At 37.2% G+C, this 20858-nt stretch overlaps 1 protein-coding gene across 4 annotated transcripts in view; it reads right to left on the minus strand.

Annotated features, from left to right (window-relative positions):
- Window positions 1-20858, minus strand: part of Naa25 (N-alpha-acetyltransferase 25, NatB auxiliary subunit) — a 72967-nt gene that overhangs the window by 5597 nt on the left and 46512 nt on the right. For 2 of the 4 annotated variants that reach the window (XM_048785625.1, XM_015502534.2), the window contains 10 exons: window positions 19767-19947; window positions 18487-18586; window positions 13837-13988; window positions 13007-13132; window positions 9721-9964; window positions 8995-9118; window positions 7704-7769; window positions 5640-5737; window positions 3131-3241; window positions 375-521 (listed from right to left, as the gene is read on the minus strand). In XM_048785625.1, the coding sequence (XP_048641582.1) occupies window positions 375-521; window positions 3131-3241; window positions 5640-5737; window positions 7704-7769; window positions 8995-9118; window positions 9721-9964; window positions 13007-13132; window positions 13837-13988; window positions 18487-18586; window positions 19767-19947 (1349 nt within the window). The remainder of the gene's footprint in view (window positions 1-374; window positions 522-3130; window positions 3242-5639; window positions 5738-7703; window positions 7770-8994; window positions 9119-9720; window positions 9965-13006; window positions 13133-13836; window positions 13989-18486; window positions 18587-19766; window positions 19948-20858) is intronic. The other 2 variants (XM_015502535.2, XM_048785626.1) reach the window with 2 other exon arrangements.

Here is a 20858-nt window from a genome sequence, read left to right on the forward strand (position 1 = left end):
TTTTTTTTTTTTTTTTTTTTAATATATATATATATTTTTTTTCAAATGTTATCTTTATCAAAAGTACAAATCAATTTTCAGTCCATCATTTTCTTCTTATAAGACTAGCTGGGTATGGCGGTATATGCTTGTAATTACAGCTACTGCAGAGGCTGAAGCAGAAGTATCTCAAGCTCAGGCTATCCTGGGCAACCTAGTGAGACCCTGTACCAAAACAAAAAATACTGGGGATATAGTTTAGAGATACAACACTTGTAGGCTTGATATCCTATATCCCAAAACAAAACCAACCAACAACCACCAAACCCAAAACAAAACCCAGAAAGCATTAAAAAAAAAAAAAAAAACATTGCTGAGTGTCTATAATCTCTTACCGGAGAGAAAGAAGTGTCCTCTAAAATAAGTTCTTCAAGCTTAAGTGCAATTAGATGTGTTTCAAGTCCCTTAATATGATCCACAGCATTAGAAATTAAAGTCTGAAGTCCAGAAACATAGTCTTGGAAACTGGTGAAGACAGGTGGCTGGGAACAGGATTTGAAACATTTTTTAAAAGATGAAATACTATCAAACGCATTCCCAATGCTTACAACATGTAGGTATGCTGATTGCATGCTATTCCATGACAGGAGTGTGTGTGTATGTGTGTGTGTGTGTGTGTGTGTGTGTGTATATGTATATATATATATATATATATACATATATATATACATATATATATACATATATATATACATATATATATATACATATATATATACATATATATATACATATATATATACATATATATATACATATATATATATATACATACACACACACACACACACACACACACACACATACACCACCAAACAATATAACTGCAAACTCAAAAAAAGAATTAGAGAGAAGAGAATCCACTAGAAAATATATTACTTCATCATTCAACATACAGCCAGCCAGGAAACTCTACCACCTCTCTTCATTTCTTTAAGATTTCCAATAATGTTAATGGAGAACAGAAACATAATAATCTAAGTTTGAATAGAAAAAGTAAAAGATAGCAACAGACAAGAAAATTTAGAAAAAAGAACAGAGAAGGGGAACAGTGTCCTAACAGATATTAGATACATTTTGAAGTTATATTGAAGCCAGGCGGGGGGGTTGTAAGTAAAGTGTATTCATGAACAACTCTTTATAAGTAAATTGACAAAGTGCTGGGGGTGCAACTACATAGTAGAGCCCCTGCTTACTATGCACAAAGTCCTGAGTCTCATCCCCCATACCATAGGGGTGAAAAATGAGCAGAATGAAAGAAAAGAAAAAAGGCCCAAGATAAACTGAAAGACATGAGGGAAATTAAATGATAGTCAATAAATCTCAAAAAGAAAAAAAGAAACCGCCAAGAAAATACCAAAAGATAATTTGGCTAACAAATTTTGAAAAGCCTTTCTAAACATGATGCCAAACTAGAAAACATTCAAGATGTTCTTAAAAAATTACTACTTTAATTAAAAACAAAGCAACAGAAAAGGCTGGGTGCGTGCAGAATGCTTGTAATCCCAGCAACTCAGGAGACGGAGACAGGAGGATTGCAGGTTCAAAGCCAGCCTCAGCAATGGTAAGGCACTAAACAACTCAGTGAGACCTTGTCTCTAAATAAAATACAAAATAAGGCTGGGGATGTGGCTCAGTGGTTAAAAGTCCCTGAGTTCAATCCCAATACCCCAGAGAAAAAGGAAAAAAAAAAAAAAATCATTCATTAAAAAACAGATGAGGGGGCTGGGTATGTGGCTCAAGTGGTAACGCGCTTGCCTGGCATGCGCGGGGTGCTGGGTTCCATCCTCAGCACCACATAAAAATAAAATAAAGATGTTGTGTTCACCGAAAACTGAAAAAAATAAATATTAAAAAAATTCTCTCTTTAAAAAACAAACAAACAAACAAACAAACAAAAAAAAAAACAGATGAGGGATGGGGTCATGGCTCAGGGGTAGATCGCTCACCTAGCATGTGCAAGGTGCTGGGTTTCATCCTCAGCACCACACAAAAATAAATAAAATAAAGGTAAAAAAAAAAAAAGAATGCTTTAAAAAAAAATGACAATTTAAGAAAAAAATTGCTTCATTGGGCTGGGGTCGTGGCTCAGTGGTAGAGTACTTGCCTAGCATGTGTGAGGCACAGTGTTCGATTCTCAGCACTGCAAATAAATAAAGATCCATTGAAAACTAATTTTTTTTAAATTGCTTAATTTATACTGAGGATTAATAACATTATTAAGAAACCAACAGAGCAAAACTTATCAATAGGCCAGGAGCAGTGGCACATGCCTATAATTCTATTCAGGTGGCCTAGGCAGTAGGATAGCAAGTTCAAGGATAGCCTGGGAACTTATTGGAGGCCCTGTCTCAAAACAAAAAATAAAAAGGGTGGAGGATTTAGTTTAGTGATAAAGCATCCCTAACTTTAATTTCTAATCGGGTATTAGGGAAGTGGGGAAGTATAGACACTAAGAAAAATACTTCTACGAGAGGAAACTTGAACGAAGAACAGATCATATATTATCTAGCAAGGTGTGGTGATACACACCTGAATTAGTAGCAACTCAAGAGGTTGAGACAAGATGATTGCAAGTTCAAGGCCAGCCTCAGTAACTTAGCAAGGCCCTAAGCAACTCAGTGAAACCCTGTCTCAAAATTAAAAATAAAGAGAGCTAGGGATGTTACTCAGTGGCAAAATGTCCCTGGATTCAATCCATAATAGCAACAAAAAAAATATCAGAAAACTTCAATTTTTAAACACATATAAACATATAAACACACAAACACATATATATTATATAAACATGAGAGCCCGGTGGCTCATGCTTTTCACTCAAGAAATAGTCTAAGACATACACAGTGACACGTGTCTATAATCCCAGCAATTTGGGAAGCTGATGCAGGAAGACTGCTTAAATCCATAAATTCAAGATCAGCCTGAGCAAGTGACCAGCTAGTAAGATTCTTTTTAAAAAGAAGAAAAAAAAAAAAAGACAGAGAAAATGAAAACTTTTAAGATCCTAATGACTCTTAAAACATGCAAGAAAACTTTTGAAAAGAAAAAACAGTCTGTAGCTAGATTGTTATTTGTGTTTTTCTGTTATTACCATGATGATACTGGTTTCTTTTTTCTTCTTTTTCTTTTTCTGTAAACTTAATTTGTATGGTCGCAAGACACTCTCGCAGTAACTGGACACCCAAAGGATAACAGAAATAGTCTGAAAGTGGAAAATGTGCAAAATAATCAATCAAGATTACAATCCCATCAGGAAGTTAAAGGCAATTGAAAAAGAAATTCTAACTGGAAGTTCTGTGCAAATCCTTTTTTTTGTGGGGGAGTGTTACTGGGGATGCAACAAGGAGCTCATACATGTTAGGTAAGTGCTATATCTCTGAGCTACATTCCTATGCAATTCCTTTCGATTTCTCCCCTGAATTTATTTTCACTCTCACATCTTTATTTGTTCTTCCTTTGGGGGCACAAGGCAGTCTGGGGAGAAACTGGGGATAGAATCCAGGCTTTTATGCAGCACCAGTCTTTCATTTCTACAGTCACATGTTGATTCAGCACTTTTTCTTCTGCTCAGAATACTGCAATACCCTATCTACCTTTTTATTATTTCTTCTGGCTCTCCCAGCTAACTCCACATCCTCCACTCCATTCTGTTTCTTTCACATCTCTGTATAATTAGGGATCTATTAACATCCTTTTTGCTTAGTCCAAATTCCTAGGCACTGAATCTAAAGATTCTTTACAATATGGCTCTCTCCACATGCTTTGCCAGACAGGTAAGATACCATTTCACTTGCAAATTTTGACTGAAGATATATGGAGATGGGCATGACAGCACACACCTAGAATCCCAGCCCCTTGGGAGGCTGAGACAGGTGGACAGCAAATTCCAAGGCAGCCTCAGAAATTTAGCAAGGCCCTAAGCAACACAGAAAAACCCGGTCTCAAAATAAAGAGGGCTGAAAATGTAGTTTGGTGGTAGAGAAGATCCCTCAAATTGATCAGCACAGATCCTGGATTTTATTAAATTAGCTATTTACCAATCTCCTCCTATATTGCAGTGTGTGCATATATGTGCATATGCAGTTACTGCTTTATCTCTTTGGCACTTCTAATACGCTAGTCGCCAGACAAGAGTATATTGTTTTTGGGGAATTAGACTAGTAGGGAAGGAGAAGTAAACAACTTTGTGACAGAATTAAAGGAAAGATAATGGATTATGAGTGAATGCACTCCTCCTTTTTTCCTCTAGCTAACCAGAGAGTTTGGTTATATCAAACCCTGGACTCCTTCATAATGCAGAATATCTCAGTAATTAGTAAACAATAACAAAAAATGTAAGAAGCCGAAAGAACTAACTTAAACTCCAGAACAAAGAGTGAGTCAGGGACTGGGGTTAGGACTCAGGGGTAGAGCACTTGCCTAGCACATGTGAGGCACTGGGTTCAATCCTTAGCACCCACATAAAAATAAATAAATAATGGGCTGGGCTTGTGGTTCAGTGGTAGAGTACTTGTCTCATATGTGTGAGTAACTGGGTTCGATCATCAGCACCACATTAAAATAAATAAAGATACGGTATCCATCTACAACTAAAAAAAATATTAAAAAATAAAAATAAAAAGAGTGAGTCAGGCCGGGTGTGGTGGCACACACCTATAATCCCAATGGCTTCGGAGGCTGATGTAGGAAGATCAAGAGTTCAAAGCCAGCCTCAGCAACTTAGTAAGGCCCTAAGCAACTCAGTGAGACCCTATCTCTATAAAAAAGGGCTAGGGATGTGGCTCAGTAGTTAAGCCCCCCTGGGTTCAATACCCAATAAACAACAACAATGGGAATAAAAAGAAAAGAAAAAACCAAATCAAACCAAACCAAAACAAAAACAAAGAGTGAGTCAGAAAATGGAAAGAAAAAAAATAGCTAGATTTGGAATGATTCCGGGTAACCTGAGAAATCACTAAAATAACTTCCAATAAATTTTACCTCAGCATTATGAATGAAATCATTGTAGAATTCTTGGAAGGAGATGGTTTAGAAAATGATTTAAAGGGCATTTCAATTAACAAAAGCAGGATTACAAAACAAAAGCATGATTACAGGAAGTGGCACATGCCTGTAATCCCAGCAGTTTGTGAAGCTGAGGCAAGAGGATCATGAGTTCAAAGCCAGCCTCAGCAAAAAGCAAGGCACAACGCAAACTGAGACCACCCTGTCTCTAAATAAAATTCAAAATAAGGCTGCAGGGATGTAGTTCAGTAGTTAAGTGCCCCTGAGTTCAATCTGGGGTACCAAAACAAACAAACAAAGCAGGATTACAGAGGTTAAATTGTAAGTATAGGATGGGTGCAGTAGTGTGCGCCTGTAATCCCAGAGACTCAGGAAGCTGAGGCAGAAAATTTAAAGTAAGAGACCTATCTAGGCAAATTAGGGACACCTTGTCTCAAAACTGGAGGAATGGGTATCTGGTGATATACCTCAATAAATAAAGCACCACTGGGTTCACTTCCCAGTCTCCACCCCTCAAAATTATATTTAATTAATTAATTAATTGCAGGAATATGGTGCCTGTTACCTGTTCATTGTGGAAGAGAACAAAAACTTACCTCAACAAAGAAGACAAGATTTTCTAAACGGGTAGGATGTGTTTTCAAGTTACCATCTTTAACTTCTAAGAGGTCACCTTTACATCTACTGAAGACATCTGAAGACAAAAAGATATTTTTATGGTTTTATTCGCCTTTTGTTTCAATGCTATTTTCAGGAACACAATCTATATAATCTAATAGAAAATAAGCAAATATAAAAAGCTTAGTTCAGAAACTTTTTTTTTTTAACCACAGTGAACCAAAAACTAGAGAATAACTATTTTAAGCCTCTAAAAGTCATATTTACTATGGCTGTACAGACTTCAAAATAATATATTCTCACCAGGTATAGTGTGATAAACCTGTAAACCCAGTTACTTGGTAGGCTGAATCAGGAAGGAGCACAAGTTCAAGGACAGCCTAGGCAATTTATTGATACTGTCTCAAAATAAAATTTTTTTAAAAAGGGATAGAGATAACTCAGTGTGTACAGTGCTTACCTAGCATGTACAGAAACCCTGAATTCAATCCCCACCATTAATTAATTAATTAATTGTAGAGTCTAAGATATCTCAAAAATAGGTCATGCATGGTCCCAATAAAATTAAAATTGAGTGAATGATTTAGAAGAACTTGCATCGTGGAATGAAAGATCAAGAAAGTATACTACAGAAATGCATCTTCATACCACAGGCTATGTTTTATTCTTATACTCTTGATCATCTTTTAATTTTCAGACATCTTTCATATGAGCAATAAAGTAAAAGACCATTTAGGTCCCTGAGAAGACTGACCCTTACAGATTTAGAATGCATATATACCTTTATTTTTATTTTTTTTCTAAGTTGGATACCTTTATTTTACTTATTTATGTGGTGCTGAGGATGGAACCCAGTGCCTCGCACATGCTAGGGAGCGCTCTATCACTGAGCCACACCCCCAGCCCACATACATACCCTTTTAACAACAATTCCATTTCAAGGAAATTTTATCCCAAGGAAATAACCAAATAATTACTCAAACACTGTGTCCCAAGATATGAATTTCAACATTATTATAAATGTAAGAAATAATGCAAGTATATGTCAAACAGAGGAGTTCACAAGTAAATTTGTTATACTGACATTTCAGAATATTATGTATTATTAAAAGTGAACATATAGGGCTGGGGATGTGGCTCAAGCAGTAGCGCGCTCGCCTGGCATGCGTGCGGCCCGGGTTCGATCCTCAGCACCACATACAATCAAAGATGTTGTGTCCACCGAAAACTAAAAAATGAATATTAAAAAATTCTCTTTAAAAAAAAATATGAACAGATAGACATACAGATTTACATAGGTATCCAGGAAAATTTAAAAAAATAAAATCAAAAAAGCCTACATTATCTGTGTATCGTGGTGCATCCTTTAATCCCAGCCACTCAGGAAGCTAAGGCAGGAGAAGCTTAAGTTCAAAGCCAGCCTCAGCCAAATTATTGAGACACTGACTCAAAATAAAAAGACATGGGGATATGGCTGAGTGTGAAGTGCCCCTGCGTCCCTGGGTTCAATCCCCAGTATTAACCCCTCCCGCCCAAAAAAAGGGAAGGGGGGTGGGAATTGCAGGTGTGCAAAGGAACAAACCTGGGTTATATATATATCTTTTCATATCTTAAAAGAAATTACTACTATGTATTTTCACATACATATGAATGGCTGTAGGTGGCATCTATGAATATTGACTCCAAAGCATTAAAAAGTCTGGACAATTGCCTGGCAAAGGAAAAAAGACCTTACTCACTTGTGTACCAGTTTATAATAGGTATCTAATACTTTTGTAATAAAAAATTAACTTTTAATACTAAAGAACTGGTTTTTAAAAATTCTAAAAATATGCATCATTATTTTCAAATCCTACTTCAAGTTTATATATATAAAAATTGAGCTACTGCCAAACAACCACATACAAAAATCTACAGTAAGAATACTCACCCTCCGGACTGGGGACATGAGTGCTTCCTCACTCAAAATGCACAAGGTCCTAGATTCAGTCCCCAGCACCGCAAAAACAAACAAACAAACAAAACAAAACAAAAAAACTCACCCTTTAACTGTTCTAGTAAAGACTTAAGACTATTCTCTATTCGCTCCTGTATCTCCACTGTATCTTCTGAAATTGAAAGATAAAAATTAAAAACTTTCATTTTCTTATTAACATAAAAAGCATAGTCAATACCTGTAAACAACACACAGTAAGAATTATTTTTTTCCTCTTGAGAACTTACGAATCTAAGGCTGATGATATAGCTCAGTTGGTAGAGTGCTTGCCTTGAACATACAAAGCCCTGGGTTCAAACCCCAGCACCCCCACCAAGAAATAAATAAATAAATAAAAATTAAAAAAAAAAAAAAGAAGAAGAAGAAGAGAAGCGGGAGCCCATGGGAAAACTGAAGTAACTTTGATTGGGCAAGGAGGGGGGAGAGGAGGATAGCGGAGAAGTATAGGGGCAGGAAAGATGGTGGAATATGATGGACATTATTACTCTAGGTACATGTATGACTGCACATATGATGCGATGCTATATCCTGTACAATCAGAGAAATAAAAAGTTGTGCTGCAATTGTGTACAAAGAATCAAACTGCATTCTGCTGTCATATGTACATAATTAAAATAGACAAATTTAAAAGGGCAGGGGAGCATTTAATCACCTTTCTACCATAGGTACTACCTGAAATTCTCTTTGAGGACTTGAAACCTGCCCCGAGTGCTTAAAAATTCTTGTAAATGATAGGATCTATAAACTTTATGATTTTGAAAAAGAGAAATATTTGTGATTCTCATTGGGTTGAAAGCTTGGGAATTTATCCACAAAACTTGGAACTTAATTTTTAAATCCAATTCAATCTAAAGCTAGGTACGGTAGTGCATGCCTGTAATCCCAGTGGCTCAGGAGGCTGAGGCAGGAAGACTGTTGAGTTCAAAGCTAGCCTTAGCAGCATAGTGAGAACCCAAGCAACTCAGCGAGACCCTGTATCAAAATAAAATACTTTTGGTGCTGGGGATGTGTGTTTCAGTAGTTAAGCACCTCTGGGTTCAATCCCCAGTATCCAAAAAAAAAAAAAAAATCTAAAATTCAATAATCTTTCAATAAGTCAACTGTTGGACGTAACAAGTCCCTTTAAATATGGGGAAAAAAATCAGGATTCTAAAACATTACTTTGAAATCTGTGAATGTGCCCTCTTGAACACTAAACCAGACATTGCCAGAGCAGCTTCCAGCTTTCATCTACTCCATATTGCTAAGTATCTGAGGTTATAGATGTTTCATTGCATTTACTAAGTTTACAATGACAAAAACCCAGGAAATTCACATGCAAGAAAATATTTACTTACCTAAACCATTGGTATCCAGCTCATAAATATCATTAACAAGATAAAAAGAACTTATCTGGCATTGAGAACAGCCAGAGTTAAAGAATCCACCCATTCTGGTAGGTACAGGACCAAGGAAAGGATACTGGAAAGAGGAAAAATAATATCCTTTAATAAATTCAAAAGAAGAAAATAAAGCTTTGTTAACTACTGGATAAAACTTATTTTGGGGCTAGGGATATAGCTCAGTTGGTAGAGTGCTTGCCTTGCATTCACAAGGCCCTGGGTTCAATCCCCAGCACCACAATTTAAAAAAAAAAAAGAAAAACAAGGGCTGGGGATATGGCTTAAGTGGTAGTGTGCTTGCCTAGCACGCGTGAGGTTCAATTCTCAGCACCACAATTGTGTCCACCTAAAACTAATAAATAAATAAATATTTCGGTGATTTAATGAAAAACCATCAATCAACAAACTACTTTGTAAGCATTATAGTAAAAATAGAAATGCCATATGAATTTGTTGATAGCTATTAGAAATTTATCATCACCCACACAAAAAATTATTATGCTTTTCTTCATTATCCAGCCTGGGTATTGGGAAAGCCTCTGCAATTTCTTTCTTTTTTTTTTTTTTAATATTTGGGGGGGGGGGGGATTCTATACTATTTGGTCAACCCCAAAGTCCTAATTAAATGACAATCATAAATATAATCATTGAAGCTTTAATGACAAATTAAATATATGATACCTGAATTTCCTTTTCAATAAATCGCTTTCCTGTCTCCACGGCCACCTCTAGCTGTTGAAGGAGCAAACGAAGAATATCAATGGGAGAGGATACACCATTCTCCGCAGTCTTCTCAGAGTTCTTTGGCTCCACAGGGTGGTTAAGACTTGGAAGGCCACTGATCAGCCTCAATGTTAAGGAACGTATTCTTAGCCACATGGTCTCCTCCTCCAAGGAAAGTTTCTTATGTTCTTCAGAAACATCCCTTAAACAAAAACATCCTCAGACCATCCATTTTATTCAATCTGTTGCCTTCAAAGCTTTCAACATTCACTTTTACCAGTCAAGATACTGCTGAATGGTTCCAATTTTCACTTAGTATTTGGATGATCTTAAAGCCAAAAATCTTCTGAATCCCCATTTCACTATCAATAAAATGGGCATGGTAACTTTCCTAACTTAATTTCCCCAGGACTTTTTTCTCTGATAATTAAAGTACTACATGATACAAAAAGTTTGACAGCTGGAGGTGATGGCACACACCTGTAATCCCAGCAGCTCTGGCAGCTGAGGCAAGAGGATCCCAAGTTTGAGGCCAGCCTCAGCAGTGTAGCAAGGCCCTAAGCAACTCAGGGAGACCCTATCTCAAAATAAAAAATCAAACGGGCTGGGGATGTGGCTCAGCAGTTAAGCACCACTGGGTTCAATCCCCAGTTGCCCACCCCACCCCCGCCCGCCAATTCAAATGACAGAAAAGTAAAAATTGGGAAGGAAAAGTGCCCTGATAACCAAATACCCAGAGTATTAACAAGTTTGGTATATATCCATTCAGACTTTTGCAATACAGATGTATAAAAATGTAACTGAAGTACATTTTTATACATCTGTATTGCAAAAGTGAATTTCAATGGTAGAATGCATTGAAATGTAAGTAATGCAAGCTTGTTACATTCTAAAAATTTATGGTAAATAAATCGTAAATTTGTTTGTGTGTGATGTACACACACGTTTTATATATATTTATACATATATCTTAAGTGTGTGGTTAGCACATGGAAGGCCCTGCATTTAATTCCCAACAATATCGAAATATCTATGTTTGCACTTAAAAATAATATTTATGTGGGCCAGGGCAGAGAACTTGCCTAGCATGTGTGAGGCACTAGGATTCATCCTTAGCACCACATAAAAATAAACAAATAAAATAAAGGTATGAAAAATACAACATTATAAAAAAATTAAAAGCAAAAAAATAAGAATGGCTTACTATATCCAGACTGTTTGTAGAAACCATATAGTTTACAGTGAACAACTTGTTTCCTCTGAGAATCTAGGATTTTGGTACATGCTGGACAAAGAGTTCATGGACACATGAACCAGCGGATAAAAATGGTAGGCATAGAAACACAGCACATGTTACAGCATTTTTCCCTGCTGAAGAAAGAGTGCACTCATTGTGTTCCTTCATAAAAGAGAACACAGTGGTGGTTGGAGCTGTGGCTCAGTGGTATTGCACTTGCCTGGCATGTGTGAGGCGCTGGGTTTGATTCTCAGCACCACATATAAATAAATATAATTAAGGTCTGTCGATAACTAAAAAAAAAATTTTTTAAAAGAGAGAACACACAGTGGAAATCTGTGTATGGAAGTCTCCATACTCTGCCTACTCCTCTTTCCTTGCTGTTCCCATCATCTATTCTTTTGCTATAATAAACCTAAGCCCCTGTAATCATTCTAGCAAATCACCCAATGTGATTTTGGCAACCTATGAGTCATAGTATTTGCAAAACTATCTAATATATACACACTTGCAAGTTGTCCACTTACTTCCTTAAAGCTCAACTTCCCCAGAAGCAGATCTGCTTAGCAGACCATATGTGGCATTTCAAATCTTGTTATGTATCACCAGAATTCCCTACATGAAGGCTCTATAAAATTGTGCCACAACATAAATACATAATAACAAGCATCATTCCACATAACCACCAATCCTTTTTGTTAGAAATAAAATCTTAATCACTGAAAATGCATTTCTTTGAACTTCTTGTTACACCCTCTACCCACACTGTTTCTTAGTTATCTTCTCTACTGATCTATTAAGAGTCCTCAGCCAGGTGTGGTGGTGCACCACTATAAACCCAATGACTCAGGAGTCTGAGGTAAAGAATCGAAAGTTCAAGGCCAATTTAGCAAAACTGTCATTTTTTTTTTTAATTTAAGAAGGACGTGGATATGCATCAGTGGTAGAATACCCCAGAGTTCAATTACTGAAGAAGGGTGGCAGGGGGTGAGCATGTATTTTTCTCTATACAGATCAGGGGTATTAACATAAATGAAAAAATCAGGGCCTAAGGACATAGCTCAGTGGTACAGCACTTGCCTAGCGCATGTAAGACTCCAGGTTTCATCGTCAGTACTAAAAAAAAGGTATATGTATAAATATATATAACGTGTGTGTACATCACACACAAACAAATTTACCAATTTATTTACCATAAATTTTTAGAATGTAACAAGCTTGCCATTTTTACTTACATAAGTTAAATCCTTTATGTTTACATTTCCACCGTTTATATGTTAAGAAAGGTTTTTCCTACCCACTTAAAAATATTTTCTATCTTCTAGAATTTCTAATGAGTTCTGGCATATAATCTTTAATCCATTTAAAATTCATTCTCATATATGCTGTGAAGTAGCAAACGGGTGAGACGTATTTTCTTCTTCTGGCTTAACTATATTTTCTTATCCCAACAACAAACATATTATTTTATATTTGTGTAAAAGAGGAGATTTTTCTAAACAACTATCAGATTAAACCTAATTCTTCCCACCCATCCAGTGCTAGGGATTGAACCCAGGGCCTCACACATGTTAGGCAAATACGCTACTACTGAGATGCATGTCCAGCCCTTTTTATTTTGAGATATGGTCTCTTGAAATTGCCCAGTATGACCTTAAACTTGCGATCCTTCTGCCTCAGCCTCCTAAATAACTATAGGCTACAGGCAAGCACCACCATACCCAACTGGATTCATCCTAATCCTTTAGAAATAAATGGCTTGGCCAGGAGTGGTAGTTCACTCCTGTAATTCCATCAGCTCGGGAGGATGAGTCAGAAAGATCATAAGTTCAAATGCAGCCTCAGCAAAAAATTGAGGTAGCTCAACAACTCAGTGAGACCCTGTTTCTAAATAAAATAGAAAAAAGGGCTGGGTGTGGCTCAGTGGTCAAGTGCCCCTGAGTTCAATCCCAGGTACCAAAAAAGAAAGAGAGAGAGAGAAATGGCTTGGAGTTAAATTTCAGTTACCTGTCTTTTGGATCCCAGCTGAAGAAAACATTTAAATCTCTGTTATCTCGCAAATCTTCCCATGGAATGTCATCTTCTTCTGGCCTAAGATTCATTGACTTTATACTTTCTGCTAGGCTGGTTGATCTGCGATATATAGAATTTATTTCAATAGGAAAATAGTCATGAAAATGTTTTCAAATTGTTTTACAAGAAAGAAAGGAAGAAAAAATTATTCTAAGAAATAAGGGTTCATATAAGGTGATATACAACCAAGTAAAAAATCATGCCGACTTACTCCATGACAAGAGAAGGTCAAACAAAGTAATGAATCAGCACTAACTCCTGAAATCCCATTTGTAGTACAAAGGGAAACTTGTAAGCATAATATGGATCAAGAGAATGAGCATGTATAAAATGACTCCTGCAGAGGATCTGAGATAGTGCTGGCAATTCTCTATAATTCTTTTTTATTTATGGGGGGGTGGGGGTGGGGGTGGTGCCAGGGATTGAACTCAGGTGCACTCAACCACTATGCCACATCCTCAGTCCTATTTTGTATTTTATTTAGAGGCAGGGCCTTGCTAAGTTGCTGAGGCTGGCTTTGAACTCACGATCCTTCTACCTCATTCTCCCAAGCTTCTGGGTTACAGTTGTGTGCCACTGCGGCTCTACCATTCTTTATGTCAGGCCAAAGTTCTGTTTTCTCTGTTCCCACCCCTTTTCTTTCATTCCCCCTGTTTTTTCCTTATCCTAAGCCTGGTAATGACACCATGAGTGCATTAATGGCTTTTAGAATCAGATTTAATCCCTTCATTTGGGTTTTTTTTTTCCTTTTGTGTAATACTTACATATTTGCTTCAAGTAGAAGGTCCAACAGCATCCGTTCAGTACGGACTTGTGCAAAATGAAGAGAATTATTCAGCCTGTTCCTAAAAGCGATAAACTCTGGGATCTTCTCAAATGCACCATATTTGTAAGCTTGAATAATATATTCTGAGGTCTGGGAAGGAAAGACATCATCTTGGTATAAATATTTCACAGGTCAGACACTGTAAGCAAACCGTGCCAGCCAAAACAAAATATTCAAGCTAAAATTAAGAAAAGCTTTGAATCCAATCTTTAAAAGTTTCTATTATCAAGTACAGAATATCAGTTCTTTATAATGTTACTTTTCTTCCTTTCTGAACCAGAGTCAAATGTGTTCTTTACTAATATTACTATTCACAACGCCCAACTGCCACTACCACCCCACAGACCTTCTCTTGTCAGTCATATCTCTCAATGCAATAGGACTGGAGGTTTTGTGAGGCCACATCAATCAAAAATTTGCTTAGTGCCATTCTGGAAGGGATATTACTCCATGTTTTTCTGCTTCCAAGACCAGCTGTTTTATATAAAGGTTCCGAAGATGCCAGAATAATGGAACCACCTCCACGTATCCAAAAAGGTTACTCCTTGGTTTTGTTTCTTTCTGCATAATGTACCACACACATAGGACATATATGTATTACACCAGAATAGAAAAAAGACACCAAAGACTCATAAAAGTTAATGTTATAATCAATTCTGAGGACAGAACAACTTCAAGAACAAGTTTGTCCATCTGAACTACCTAAGACCTCTTCTAGAAACTTCCATAGACAAGTGAAGGAAACATTTAGTACGTGTTTTAACTGTAGATTAAAGCATATATATAGATGAAATGTTTACAAAACAGAGGCAAGATAAAGAATTCTAAACGGAAATCCTGGCATAATAGAAGAAAATCTCAGGCAAGAACATTTCAGAAGTGTAGGCCTATGCCAATAGGAATGAAGAACAGAAGATCAAACCTTAGGGTCAAGGAAAGCATTAAGCTCAAAGCTGATGTGTGTCCAAATAAAGATTCTTCCTAGAAAAGTCAGTCTTTTTACACAAAACTCAGTTAGTCAGCTCTGCCCCCATCTCTATTATGACTGAGAAATTTGCCCAGTAGGAAAATAGGCCAATAGTCAACAACATACCCTCTGATACACAGCCTCGCAGGGTTCATTTCAGGCCGCGGGATTGCGCCACGGGCGCTAATTCAACTGCATTCGATGCGGCTTTTAAACCCCCATGGGACACCTCGGCGAGCTGTTTGCCTGCAGTATCTGGAGAAATTAAAGACGGACGGACACAAGAAAATTAAAAAGATTACTTGTGATCCTGCAGGTTTAAAGAAGGACTATCCAAAAAAGCTTGAGTGTACCTTTTAGCTTGATTAAGGACAGTGATATGCCCCATCAAGAAGAGGCCAGGACACTAATCACATATGCCTATCCTATGGCACTTTGGCTGAGAAAACACATCAAGGTTTACTATCAGCCCTTGCGATAGGAACTTACAGCTTAAAAAAATGGAAACATATAATTTAGTAAGTTATTAGGATAGATATATGACTTCGGTAATTCCAAACAACTTTATAAATTCCAGTTCTAAAATATGCTATAATTAAGGCAGAGAACTTACTGAGTAGTCCATGGAATAGCACTTTAAGAAAAAAACTTTCAAAAAAGCAGTGAGAAAGAAACAGTCTTCAACAAACCAAGAAGGTGGACACAGTTACAGTCCTCCTCAAACATCACAGTGAAGCACCAGTGCAAGGCTAGATCTGGGCCAGGGCACAACCAATAACCTTTGAGAGACAACAGGGAAAACTGGAGGCCACAGGCACTTCAAGACTTTTGAATGGTGTATGTCATCTGTACCTATTTCTACTAGCTTATGTACAAATGGGTATATTTAGATCTCATATGGATGCCTGAAATGAACCCTGGTCACTGTAAAAACTAGCAAATTAGGACATTAGACCTGAAACTTACAATCATCATTACCTAAGATAGACATCTTAAAGTAAGATTTTTAAAGTAGTACAAACATTTAAAGAATGTTAGGAGATAGGAAAATCTAGCACTGATTTTCATATTGTAAAAAGAATCTATTCCAAAGTAAGACGACAGTAGCCAAACGACATATCTAAAAAGAAAATCCTTGTGCAGACCTTCCAAATTCAACTTTCAGTCCCACAGCACAAAACCTTCCTGAGAACCCGGGATTTCCCATTCAAGGAATAAGTGTTCTTTCAAAGAAATAGTTGGGAAGTAAAACATCAGTCACCCCCCGAAAAAAGGCATTTGGGGATCCCCAAAACTATCAAGAATAAAAGCTGTTGAGCATGGATCTTTGGCTCTGAAGTGAAACATTTCTAATTCTATGAGAAGGTTTAACGCACGCAGTGTGACACTACAATCACAGGCAGCCTTAGATTCTTTTAGGAGACGCTACTGTTCCCTTGTTTGGTGATAGGGCATCAAGACAGAGGCACATTTTTCTTGTGTACTGAGCTTCCCTTTTTTCTCCAGGATCCCTTAAGATCGCTACTTGAATATTATGATACATTAGCTCCATTACAAACTGACAAAGTGTCCCAGTCCCAGATCAATTAGTCACTCCTACACACAACCATCAAAAAAAGACCAAGCATCAAAAAAGACACTACAAACACTGAGGAGAAGACACCCCTCAAACTGCTCCTGGGAACATTATTTCCCTTTATTACAATACTGTACATTTTTATTTTGGGGTTGTTTTTTTCCCCAGAAGCAATTCTTCACACGCAATGGTTAGAAAAAACTAAAGCCTAATTTCTATCAGTATAAAATAGTGTGCCTTTCTTTATTGTCCAAATCTTTATGAATAATGATTCTTCAAGAATGCATAGTTGATTAAAACAATAGAAAAACCAGATATTGGGCTTTAAGGATTCCCTTATTTCATCCCACTACCTTAAAGCTAGTTGAGAAACAAAATTTTGAAAAGAATTCTTTAGTAAATCAGGTGTCGTTATCCTTCTCCTGGTAAATAAATTACAGCTACAATAATGATCAATTTGAGGAAATAATTTCAGTTGATTTTGAGTTAATGAAATCCCTTAAAAACAGAGAAGAGCAAGCAGAAATACGTGAATACACAGTGAAAACTCACTCTTGACGATTTAAAAGCCTAGGGCCCTAGAGATGCTCTTTCAACCTCTAAGCCTGGCCAGCACACTCTAAGTAATGTGTTCAGTTGCTGAAAGCTATTTCCCTCTCTTCCTGATCAGAAGCTATGTCACAAAATAAGGTCTGAATAGCAATGTCAATCACAGGACAAAGACAGGCTAAAAAAGCCAATTAATATGGTGCACAGTTCAACAGCTAAGCAGAGAACCCTCCATCCACATTCTTAGAACTGTCCTTTGCTATTACAGCCCTCTAGGCCATGCCATAACCTTGTTAGAACATATTACCAGACGCTAAGAACAACAAACCTATATTCCAATTGTTCAGACATGTTTCTGTCCTGCTTCCTATTTAATATATCCTTGAAGAATTATATGGAAAATACATTAACATTTACCAAACAGATTTGTTTGTTTTAAATCCTTAAGAGTGTTTGCCAAGAAGAACCCCAGGTTACAATTTCCTTGTCAGGTTCCTTAGTTGCTGATAGACCATGACAATAAAGCTCGGGGCAGGTATCTGCCCAGCTAGGTTCTAGGCAATGAGTCTGCAAATCATGTGAGAACCAAGTAAGTAGTGACCACCCTAAGAACAACTTTCTCTTTCCATATTTCTCTTAGGTAGTTTTGCAAGATTGATCAACTGAGTAGTGACCATATGGTTTTTCCACATAAAATTCTGCTTCAACAAGTGGAGCCCCAATCCGTTTGCAGTGAAAAATATGGTGCAAATCCCATCCTTTAGTTATGGCACATTTATGGCTACTGAAAAAACATACAATTGACCTAAGTTTCTTGAAATGTTCTTCAACTGGTCAATAAATAAAAATAAAATTTATTTATTTATTCAGAAATAAAGGTGGCAGAGCTAAGGTTGTGGCTCAGTGGTAGAGCACTTGCCTAGCATGTGTGGGGCACTGGGTTTGTTTCTCAGCACCACATATAAATGAATAAAATAAAGGTTTATCAACATCTAAAAATAAATATTAAAGAAAGAAAGAAAGGTGGCAGAGTGGTTTTTTTTTTTTTTTTTTTTTTTTTGTGTGTGTGTGTGTGTGATGCTGGGGATTGAACCCAGGGCCTTGTGCATGCAAAGCAAGTACTCTACCAACTGAGCTATATCCCTAACCCCATCATAGATTCTTACATGGCACTGCAGGCTATAAATTCTTATGGGCTATTTCTTACTTCCTTGGAAAGTTCTTAGATATCCAAAGACAGTTCTAAGAGGTATAACACTTCTTAGTCTATTAAAACCCAGTGTTAAATGCCAACTTTCCAAGGATCCTATTAAACACACCCACATTCCAATAAACATAAACAGCTCTATCTCAAGCTAAGAGCCTTGAACAGTAAGCTACAGTATAAGAGCATTTGCCAGTAGAGCATGGTGCTCCTTAACATGGCACTTGTGACTCAATCGTGTACAGTCAGTAGTCAAGACCATAAAGAAAAAAGGAAAAGGCTTTTCACTTACATCTTTCTGGTTGGAGTGGAAAAACCTGAGTGCGAAATTACAGGATTGGGATGCAGCAGCATACTGACCTAGAGATTCGGCGTATCGAGTCAAAAGATAACTAGGTTGGAAGAAAAGAAGAAAAAAATACATGTTATACTTACCCACCTCTAGTATCAGATGCTATATCTCAAATTACTATGCCAAAGAAATAGTAAAGCATAAGGAAAAATTAAAAATCCTGCCATTTAAAATAGCCTAATCAATAAAGAATAAAGTTCATTCAGTTTTTTTAGGAGGATAAAAGTTCTACGTCATGCTTTCTTTAGACTCTGGCAATGAAACATAAAAGGTGTAATAATGCACATAATGCAGTCTTCCTAAAACAGCACCAGAGGAGATTAAAAAAATGCCCTTATGTAATCACAAAGAATAGCCAAAACATATGGGCTGGGGATGTGGCTCAAGCGGTGGCACGCTCGCCTGGCATGCGTGTGGCCCGGGCTCGATCCTCAGCACCACATACAGGCAGGGATGTTGTGTCCGCCGAAAAACTAAAAAAATAAATATTAAAAAATTCATTCTCTCTCTCTTGAAAAAAAAAAATTAAAAAAAAAAAAAAAGAATAGCCAAAACACAAATTCAAAAGGATGTCTCAGATCAACAAATAAAGTACACATGAAGAAAAGACTTCAAAACAATGTGTGCTAAGAATAAAGGTTCAAAATATACAGCTGGTTGGCTGGAAGTATGGCTCAGTGGTAAAACATGTGCTTAGTACGTTTGGAGTTCCAGGCTCAATCCCTAGAACTACGGAAATCAAGAAAATAAAAAGCCGGGCGAGGGAGGCTGATCGTGAGTTCAAAGCCAGCCTCAGCAACTTAGCTAGGCCTTAAGCAACTCACTGAGACCGTATCTCTAAATAAAATACAAAATAGGGCCGGGGATGTGGCTCAGTGGTTGATTGCCCTCGAGTTCAATCCCCAGTACCTCACCCCCACCCCCATCCCCCCCAAAAGAGAAAGAACAGTAAATACAAATTTAAAAAATATTTTTTTTTTTAAAAAAGGAAAAGTACATAGCTGGTTGCCGTATCTGGGGAAAACTTTCTTCTTGACATTTCAAAACTGCCAATTTTAAAAATTACTAAGCCATATATAAACTCATTATGTTTACAATGGGTCATAATAAATGTTTACTTAACATCACAAACCAATGTATTGCAAAAGACTAGAAATGAGAGTCCCATGCCTCACCCTGTTATAGCTGGCTACTCATTATTCAGAGTATATACTACCAACCCAATGGTGTCGTGCTGGATATGCTTTGCATCGAGACTGGAGTAAAGATCCACCACCGGTTCAAATGCACCCAGCATACAGTAGATTCGAACAAGCAGCAATTTGAATTGAGCATTGGAAGGGCTATGGGTTAACCCTTCTTCCAGCAAAGTCAGGGCCTGCCACACAGCAGTCTCATCACCTAAAATCAAAAAAGAGCATTGTCCACTGATCTTGACAGTAATAAGACTTCTCAAAAAGAAACAAACCTACTGACATCGTCACCTCCTCTAATTATTCTGTAAGTGAAGGCAGAGAATAAATTTTACGTACATACCTATAAGCAAAATAGGGAATTCTCTAAATTGTCCCTCAATAGTTATGCCAGTTCTTAAACACTCTCTCTGGAAAAATGGAACAGAGTTTAAGTGGCCAGATCTTGTGGATGGAAGTTATGGAATCACACAGAATTTCAGATTCTGGGAAGAGATGGACTTTGAAGAACTGGAGTCCACCTGCCTTCCCATTACAGGATTTGCTCTACAAGAATCCAGAGAGAGATTCTTCACAGACACAATTTTACTCATATGTAACTCCCTTAAGAGGTTGTCCTATATGAAGCTTGAAAAAACTTCTCATTAATAATCGGCTGGGTATAGTGGCACATGCCTGCAATCCCAATTACTTGGGAGGCTGAGCCAGGAAGATTTTAAGTTTGAGGCCAGCTTTAGCAACTTACCAAGAACATGTCTTAATATAGAAATAAAAAGGGTTGAGAGGTTGGGGTTGTGGCTTAGTTGTAGAGCACTTGCCTATCAAGTGTGAGGCACTGGGTTCAAGCCTCAGCACCACATAAAAAAAATGAACAAATAAAATTAAAAGGTATTGTATCCATCTACAACTAAAAATATTTTAAAGTGGGGGGGGGGGCTGGAAATGTAGCTCAGTGATAGAGCACCAACAGGTTCAATACCCAGTACCATGGGGGAAATCAAACTAAAATGCCACATTTTTTTTAGCCTACCAAATTTCAAAAGTATCTATAGTCTTAGGTTAAGTAATGTGAATGGATAAAGAAACTGTGGTATATTAGTCAGCCTTAAAGAATAAAAT

Source organism: Marmota marmota, unplaced genomic scaffold (genome assembly GCF_001458135.2).
Source record: "Marmota marmota marmota unplaced genomic scaffold, marMar, whole genome shotgun sequence".
Taxonomy (NCBI): domain Eukaryota; kingdom Metazoa; phylum Chordata; class Mammalia; order Rodentia; family Sciuridae; genus Marmota; species Marmota marmota.